The sequence below is a fragment of the Diabrotica undecimpunctata genome, chromosome 3 (assembly GCF_040954645.1).
Source record: "Diabrotica undecimpunctata isolate CICGRU chromosome 3, icDiaUnde3, whole genome shotgun sequence".
Classification (NCBI taxonomy): domain Eukaryota; kingdom Metazoa; phylum Arthropoda; class Insecta; order Coleoptera; family Chrysomelidae; genus Diabrotica; species Diabrotica undecimpunctata.
The window spans coordinates 2,706,156-2,715,567 of NC_092805.1; the positions used below are offsets into that span (position 1 = coordinate 2,706,156).

The 9,412-nt window shown below is 31.2% G+C and overlaps 1 protein-coding gene across 1 annotated transcript; it reads left to right on the forward strand.

The window, feature by feature from the left end:
• Positions 1-259: 259 nt before the first annotated feature.
• LOC140435451 (uncharacterized) lies at positions 260-7,625 on the forward strand. Its single transcript, XM_072524183.1, has 5 exons — positions 260-747; positions 3,893-3,994; positions 7,158-7,260; positions 7,310-7,468; positions 7,530-7,625. Exons 1-5 carry the CDS (start codon positions 380-382, stop codon positions 7,596-7,598), a joined length of 801 nt encoding a protein of 266 aa, XP_072380284.1. The 5' UTR covers positions 260-379; the 3' UTR covers positions 7,599-7,625.
• The last annotated feature ends 1,787 nt before the right edge of the window (positions 7,626-9,412 follow it).

Sequence of the window (9,412 nt, forward strand, 5' to 3'; positions counted from 1 at the left end):
TATGCTTTACCAATAAGTTATCTAATATCGTACTGAGAGAGGGCGCAGTTATTATGACGTAACCATTGCCTGATTTCTTCACTATAGTATGCCTGGAGCGTTCCCATGAAAGTTTTGTCTAGCGGTTGCAGTTTGTGTGTTAAATTTGGAGGTAATGAAATTATAACTATATTATTCTCCCTTGCCAGATTGATCACATCGTAAAAATTTTTTTTCATCGTTGGCCTATGTAATCATTTTTTTTTCTTTTTAGTCAATAATTAAGATAACTGTTGTATTCGTAAACTACAAAGAAACTGCACTACTAATAGATGAAATCAAGCTATTCTGGTCTATAGATGATTTTCAATTTAAAGAAGAAAGATCACAAGCACGATTCATGCTCAAAATGCTAAAATTTTTCGCCATATGGTACCCAGCTGTAGGATCCGTCACTTCATTTTTTGTTCTTTTTGGACCCATTGTGTTCCAGAAAAGAGAACTACCTCTTACTAATTTCGTTCCAGATTTTCCTCCATACATTTTCTTGTACATACTTCAAGGCTATTCATTTTTAATTGTTTACTTTAGCATCATATTTTTCGATATATTATTTGGAACATTACTGATGATGATCGTGATCCAATGGAAGTTTCTCAACCGTGACATCAAAAGAGTGTTAAGCAGTAAGATAGAGACGAGAGATGATCGGAAATTGTTTCAAAGAGAGGTCAAGAAATGTATAGATTATCACATATTTTTAATTGAGTAAGTAATCTTTTTGATTGAGTAGCTTAAAAAAGTGCGTATGTTGCAAAACGATTTCCAATAGTGAGAGATCTTCATTATATTGAAAAAAGGATGATACAGTAGACTAGCTCGAAGCTTCATAATACAATTTTTTATGTATTATTAAAATTTAAATAATACTTTCAAAATAAATAAAGTAACTTTATTATTTATTTTATTATTTATATTATAGTTTATTTTTATGAACGAGAGAGTAATTAGCATAATTTTAACTGGTAGCTCCGACCACTCCATGGGCGTGCTCAAGATTAATTGAAAAATTACTTTGAATAATTGTAAAAAATAAATGAATTATTTCAGTGTTATAAAGTGTTATGTGTATGTAAACAAAAGTGACCTCTTTTATCACACACTATATTAGAACTGACTGGCCTACATTAAAAAGGGTTTTAAAAAATTCACATTTTTTTTTAATTTTTAAAAATTACAAAAGAGAAAAAGAGTTTTTAAAACCGGCTAAGGTATGTTAAATAGATGAATAAAAATATTAATATAAAACTTACAGCTACTTGTTACAAATCCAAATCAGATTCAGAAGATGAACTTTCAGAACCAAGATTTATAATAACTGGCTCGATCATTTTATCAGTAATATTGTCCAGCTTCCACATTTTTTCCTCTTCTTTAGAAGTGTGATTTACTGCCTTTTCCCAGTTTTCAGGTTTTACATTATTTACGGCCTCCAAAAACAACTGTTTAACATCATGAATTTTAAAAGTGGTATTTTTTCTTGAAACTTCACTCTTTATCTGTGCCCATACCAGTTCAATCGGGTTTAATTCACAATGATATGGTGGGGATCTAAGTACTTTCATTCCACGATTTTTGGCAATTTCATCAATTTCGTATTTTTTAAATTTTTCTTTATGAAGGGCACACAACGAATAAAGTTCCTTTCTTATAGATCCGGGATGGTACGTAATATTTTTTGAACTCAGCCAATTCTGCAAGTCTTTTTTTAACCACTTGGTTGTGGGCAGTCCTTCTATAAGTCTGGAGTGATAACTTGCATTATCCATTACTATTACACAGTTCTTAGGAAGAAGATCTATCATTTGTTCGAACCATTCTTGAAAGACATCAGCGTTTATGTCTTCATGGTAGTCACCGGTACGAGTTGATTCAAAAGTTAATAAACCACCTTCAACAAAACCGTCTGAACTGCCAATGTGTACTATTATCAGCCTGCGTCCCTTTCCTGATGGTGGGTTTAAACCAGTAGATAAGTTATTTACAAAAGCGTGCCTTTGACTTGTAACAGTTTCATCCTGCCAAAATTTATTTGGTGTATGACCCTCGTTGATCCATGTTTCATCAAGATAAAATATTTTTCTTTTTTGGTTTCACATTTCCTTTATGGTTCTTAGAAAATGTCTTCTCCATATGACAATATGGCTTCTTTCTAATAAAATAGACTTTCTGGGATTCTTTTTCCAGCGGAAGCCTATTTCTTTTAAAAGTTTCCATAACGTACTTCGACTCATTTCTGGGTAATCCTTATCATCTCGAACTGAGACAAGAACTTTATCCAATGTTGGAAATTCTTGTCTAAAGAAGAATTCATGCACTTTCCGTCGAAGTCCTTCTTTAAAATGATATTCTATTTGAAATTTTGGTTTCCCTGGAGCATTACGTGGCATTTGAAAACTACCACATTTCTCTTCTTTAATAACTCTGTAAATCGTAGATTTCCCAACACCAAGTGTACTGCTAACTAACTCAACGGTCTCATCAACACTTTCACATAAACGTTTGTCTGTAAATGATTTAAAACAATTAAATATTAATGTTTTTTCATTAACTGTTAGAGGACCAATTTTTCGGCGTTTACACGGCACTTCCAAATTTTCCATAACACTAGTATACACAATAAACTGCACCTTGCAACTGAAGTACCTACTTTTAGTGAACTGTTAAGAATTTTGAATACGCCACTTGGACCTTTCTATATACAAAATGGAAAAACCCACTATCACATTTTCTGTGGAATAAGTTTAGAAGGTAATTATCTAGTCAATTACTGTCGTAGATTCCTGGAATTAAAGAATTAAATGTTTGATTGTTGAAACCCTTACTTCGTGGAATGCACCCATTTCAGATAAAATAAAACGTTTTATTTTATCTAAAGAATTAAACTTTATTTTGCAAATAGGCAGAGAATTAAACTTTATTTTGCAAATAGATAAAATAAAACGTTTTATTTTATCTAAAGAATTAAACTTTATTTTGCAAATAGGTAGGTACTTATTAAACTTTTATTGGTTATATATAACCAATAAAATAAACATCTTACATTTCTTGCAAATTCATTAGTACCTGTTAACCTCCATCACTCCTACACTGGCAACCTTATTTAGGGATTAGTAATCCTCACAACTATTGTATTCTATTCTGCTCCAACCTTTATACCTGGTGGTCATACTCAATTTAAAATTGTTTTCCTATATACTTCTGTAAACTTGTTGACAAATATCTGTTTTTCATTGAGTCACCCGTATCAACAGTTTAGGGATTTGCATACATAATTTATTGTTTTATTACTCTCTCATACATAAAAATACACTATAAAAAAAAATATGTTGTATTAAAATATGTCAATAATTTATTATGTTTGATCCTAACCCCACTTACTAACGTATTAACCTAGCATATGTTGTTTACTTCTGACAGATCTGTCAAATTCAGACGAGAAATTAAATTAATAAAATATAAATAAATATCATTTAAGAGTAAATTTAATTATTATATAAACTAAATAAGATGTTTAAAAATAATAATTGTATTTATGTGAAATTATTGTAAAACGAGAAGTTTTTTAAGAGACGTTTAAAAATTTAAACAGATAATCCAATATTGTTATTATTTGAATACATTTATGACTTTTAAATTTTGACAATCTTTTCGAATCGATTTTTTTAGTGACAAATCTGTTAAACTTTTACTTTTCATTTATTGTCTGTTTTTAGCTATTTTCCACGCAGTTTTTAATTTAAACCTCTGCTCTGCTGAAATTTTGCACAATATTGTTGACTATTACAAATAGATTTGCGACATAAGCTCTTTTTTAAGCCCCTTTGAAAATTTAAATTTACCTTTTTTCCAGTTACGTGGATAGAATCAATGGCACCATGTTCTTTTCAAATTTGTTCTTTATTGCAATGAGTGTGATTACATATTGCCTAGAACTGTTTATTCTTTTGACTTTGTAAGTACAAAAATCTCTTATTTTATACATTTAACAATCACGTTTAAACAGTAGTAAACTAGTACAGCCAAATGAATAAAAAAGTTAAACAAGAAGATCCAATAAGGCGAACAATGCCCTTTACGCACTTTACTGAATTGTTAAGAAAAACACTAGAAAATATTCTAGAGAATGAGCGAACACTCAATTAACAATTGAAAGGATGAATTTAAGGCTGGAACAAGTAGAAAGAGCTGCAAAAGAAAAAAACTGCGGAAATCTTAAGATCCAGCAAAATAAATCCGGAATTGGAAGAATTTGGCCTAGTAAACTTACTAGAAATGCTCCAAAAACTTTTCAAAATATACCTAAACGGAGAGGATGTTCCAAAAGAATGGAGACAATCTTATATTTTGGATATTCACAAAAAGATAAAAGAAGACAGAAGAGGTTGCTGGTACACGAAATAAAAAATCATACAATCTTATCGATAAAGATGGCAGCCTTATCAAAAATGATATCGATAAACTAAAAAGATGGAAAGAGTACATTAAAGAATTATTTAGTGATGAACGAAAAGTAAAATAAATACAAAATTGTATTACAGGTCCCCCAATAACAATGAAAAAATTAGAAAATGCAATAAAAATAGCCAAAAACAGAAAAGCTACAGAACAAGATGAAATACCTAACTTCCAACCAAAGCAATAAAACACCGTTATCCAGCACTATAAATATATCTTTGCAAAAACCCAATGATACCTCAATGTGAACAAATGTCTATTTATATTGACCCAAAGATACCAAAAAGTAGATGCATCAAATAAGGGCAGTCACATAATTAATCAACCAAAACGTAGCTTTGATGAAATTATTTCACATTTTTCCAACGCCTATAGTTCAAGCAAAAGCTAAAAATACTAAAATTACTTCAGCAAGCACTTCTGAATGCTCATTTCTCTCACTGAAAATCACTCTCAACCGTTCGCTCCAAACTTTGACCAACTTAACTTGCTACTAATGAAATACCTACCAACTTTGTCCGATATGCTCAGTCAAGTTTATCCCCATTTAGAGGAAAGATCCATAAAACGCAAATTCACGTCCTTAAGAAAAAAATTTATAATTACCTTGGTAATAATGCATCGGACTCGGAAAGTGACACATCTTAATTAAGCCAACATTAAGATTCAAGTCTCTACTTGAATGGAATATTGATGGATTTTTCCATCGCCTTGCTATGCTCCAACATCTAATTGGTGAACAATCTCCTGATGTAATATGCCTACAGGAAACTAATCTGAATCCCCAAGTTAGGTTAAAACGAATTCAGCGACAAAAACCAACAACCAATGTACTTAACTTTGACGATATAAACATAAAATATAACATTAAAAAAGAATTTAACAATAGAATAAAAAACATCGAAGAACAAATAGAAGATCCATAAAAACTATGGAGTGAATTTAAAAACCAAGTTAACGAAATCTCCACAAACAATGATTATAGAAAAAACTTAATCAAGACAAATAAATTGATGACAGACGACATCTTGAAATTAATGGAACAACGTCCACTGATAAAATCTAATGAAACAGAATATAGACACCTGCAGAGAAGAATAAAAAAGGAGATCAACTTAGCCAAAGATAAATGGATGAGAGAAGGGTGCGTCGAAATGGAAGATGTAATATCTAAACACAACTTATTTAATATGCACAAAAAACTAAGACAAATGAGAAACATATTTAAAAAAGAGTTCTCTCTGTACTCGTTGACAATAATAACAAAATTATTGTAAATGAGCATGAAATAAGAAAAGAATGGCAGCTGTATGTATATAACAGAGTTGTTTGAAGATGACTGGAATAACATTGCCGAATTCTAGCAAAACTGTACTAACATCCCAGAAATTATGAAATGCGAGGTAGAACATGCTATAAATAATGCTAAAATTAGAAAAGCTTTTGTGGTCCGGATGATACACCGAGTTGCTGAAACTAATAGAGGATGATAACATAAAAGTAGTGGTAAGACTTTCTAATTCAATATATGACACCAGACTGATTCACACAAATTGGCTCAAATCCATCTTTGTCACAATACCTAAAAACACAATGCGAAAAAATGCTCAGAATATCGATTACTTAGCCTAATGAGCCACACTCTTAAAATTTTCCTATACCCAATTTGGTTTTAGAAATACTATGGGAACCAGGGAGGCACTTTTTGCGCTAAACATCCTATTACAAAAATGTCGTGACCAAAGAAAATATGTATTTGCATGTTTTGTGGACTTCGAAAAGGCATTCGATAAAGTGCAGCATGTAAAATTAATGCAAATACTGAAAAATATCGGAATAGATGACAAGGATATTTGTGTCATTAAAAATTTGTACTGGAATTAAACTGCTATCGTAAAAATTGAAGAAAACTACACCAATGAAATCTCCATATAACGAGGAGTCAGACAAGATTGCATTTTGTCGCCAACATTGTTCAATGTTTACTTGGACCAGTTATTTAAAAAGGCACTTGAGAGACCACCATATGGAATAAAAATCAACGGGGAACTACTTAATATAATTAGAGATGCAGACGATACAGAAATTGTGTCAGATAATATTGAAGGTCTCCAAATTCTGTTTGATCGTATTCACGGGGTAGGAGAGGAAATAGGCATTAAAATAAACTCAAACAAAACCAAATTTTTAGTGTTTAATCGTGACTCACATCCCAATGCAAAGCTTCAATTAAACAGAGTCCAAGTTGAGGAAGTTCACAAAATGACAAAAAAAGCAAATGTTAAAAATGCTCGGACTGGTATCTTATCGTTAAAAATCGTTAACAAAATCGAAATGGATTTTATGAGGAGTAGTTGTCGAAGATCAAAATTATAGAGAATTCTAAAGGAGCATTTAAGAAATGAAATGGATATGGATATATATATACAAGAAGAGATTGAAAGAAAAAAATTAGCTTGGTTTGAACATGTTAAGAAAAGATAGAGGACAGTTGGTCATATTGTAATGGATATTCTCAAAACAACTTGCAACAAGCAATACAGCAAGAAACTTGATAGTTGATCATGCTTTAAATAGAACAGAATGGTAATGGGGGCATAAGACTGGAGATAGCAGCTGTTAAAAACCAATGATAATATATTACATATTTTTTATTTTAGTCCCCCTGGAGACGATTTCCTCATACATATTACTTTACTTATGGGATTAACAAATGAGTATTTATTATTTTACGTGATACCAGGACAACTTTTATCCATTGAGGTGAGTGTTCAAAATTACGGTCTTAGTGTTCTTGAAAATTTAATTATAGGCTGAGAATACAGAGAATTCTGCATTTTCTTCTAACTGGTATGAAAGTTCGACAAATTTAAAGAAACCGATGGTAAATATGATATCAAACATTAGTAGAAAATCGGTCAATTTAACAGCAGCGAAGTTGTTTGATTTTACTTTTGAAAATGCTTTAAAGGTGAGTAAAAATTGCGACCGAATTTTTTTGAGTTTGTATCTAATTTGTTATTTAATTTTAGTCCTACAAACTTGTATTTTCCTACTACATGTTTCTGAAGACAATGAATATAGGACAACAAGAGAAATAAGCAACTTAAAAGATTCCTTTATAAAATAATATATATCAACTTCATTATTGTATATCTAAGAGTATATACAGCAAAAATTATATTATAATTAATTAACATTTTGTTTTATTTTAACAACCAACGTCACTTTGTCAAATGCCAACGACAGAAAATAGCTCAATTAATTCAATGGATTCGGAGGAAGGTTAGCTTGGATATCTCATACTTTTATCCAATTTAATTCTTCTTCTTTTTGTGTAGACATGACTCTGCCTGTTTTTCAATGTGACATCTTCCTATTGGGGAACCGCCTCTTGCCATCTTTACTACTCTATTTGTTGCCATTCGGCTTATATGATCATTTCATTCTACTCTTCTATTTCGTCTGTTGACAAGAAAAAGTCACTAAGTGCTGCCACAAACTATTTGAGAAAATTGGACTTAAACACTTTTTATTTGACTAAAATTTCATTTTTGTTTTGATTGTTATGAAACTTGAAAGTTTTGACGTAAATATGCCTAATTATAATACCAAGGTAATAATTTACCTCTGTTGTTGATATTTATGAAGTTTTTGGAGTTTTAGTACTTAATGATTTTTTTCTGCAAGTAAATTGGCTAAAACCTTAAATAAAACAATTAATGAACTGGATTGCGAATTTATTATAGTGAAATTTTATAACAAAAATTGAATAAAAAACTGAATAAATAAACAAATTCTTCTTTTGTAATAAAAAATGAATAAAAAATTGAATAAATGAAGTCATTCATCTTCAGAGTCACTATGATTAGGTTCCGGTAAACGATCTGAGCCTGTTGTTTCAACTGAAGGTAAGTTTGTATACCAGGCAGCTACTTCTTCTGGTATGTGTCCTGATGTGACCAATTTTAAAAGATCAGATTTTTTTTTACTTGAAATCGGTAAAAGTTGCTGATATGCAGATTTCAGTTGAACTGGTAACTGTTTAGGTCGACCTCGTCCAGAGATATTTACTTTTTTATAGTCACTTGAATGGTCATATCTGTAAAAGAATGCTTCGGGATTTTCCTTCTCAAACTTCAAGCATTTGATGTTCAACCATGAAACTGTTTCCCCATTCTCATCTTTATTTCTGTTTTTAATAAGTTTTGAGGATAACTCTTGCAGGTTGAAAAAGTCTGTATATTTAAAGATATGCACCTCATATTTACCTTTCTTTTTATTTTTTGGGTTGAAGGAACGAGCAGATTTAAATATTCTCGCCCAATTGTTCATAGTAAAGGCATTCTCATATTTTTTTGCAGACTCTATTGCTGAATGCATTAAGTCGCATTCCATATGAGAATGCCCTAACTCCAAAAATTTGATTTCAATTATCTTTAGGTTTGGAATAATTTGTACAGCATACAACATCATCTGAGCAACATTTAGGTTTCTATTTTGCCCTCCGCATGTATCACAAAAGAGAGAAACATGATTAACTACGGAAGGGAGTGATTGTAAAAACTTGCACAAAATTGACCCTATTTCATTACTCCCCCGTTTCCCATTCAGCTCATTCCAGGTGAAGCAATGTGCTTTCTTCCCATAACCAACATAAATAGTGAGGTTGTATACACAAATTTTTCTGGAATAATAAAACACAGAAACACTAGAGGAAGGTAATTGCAGGACACTTTGCAGGTCAAAGGAACACATAGTAAAGGTAGGGTCGTTTTTACAGCGTATCTTATCGTTGTCTTTTGCTTCGTTACACTGATTCTTTCTCATTAAATGAAAAGTATATTGAGCTTCCAGTTCACGTTTTTCAGTAGGCGAAGCTTGTTTATATATGGAGCATGTTGAACAAAGATCA

Coding starts and splice junctions, on each gene's coding strand:
- LOC140435451 (XM_072524183.1), top strand. CDS start 380: ATGCTCAAAATGCTAAAATTTTTCGCCATATGGTACCCAGCTGTAGGA. Junction 748..3,892: donor TATCACATATTTTTAATTGA/GTAAGTAATCTT, acceptor CCTTTTTTCCAG/TTACGTGGATAGAATCAATG. Junction 7,261..7,309: donor GACAACTTTTATCCATTGAG/GTGAGTGTTCAA, acceptor ATTTAATTATAG/GCTGAGAATACAGAGAATTC.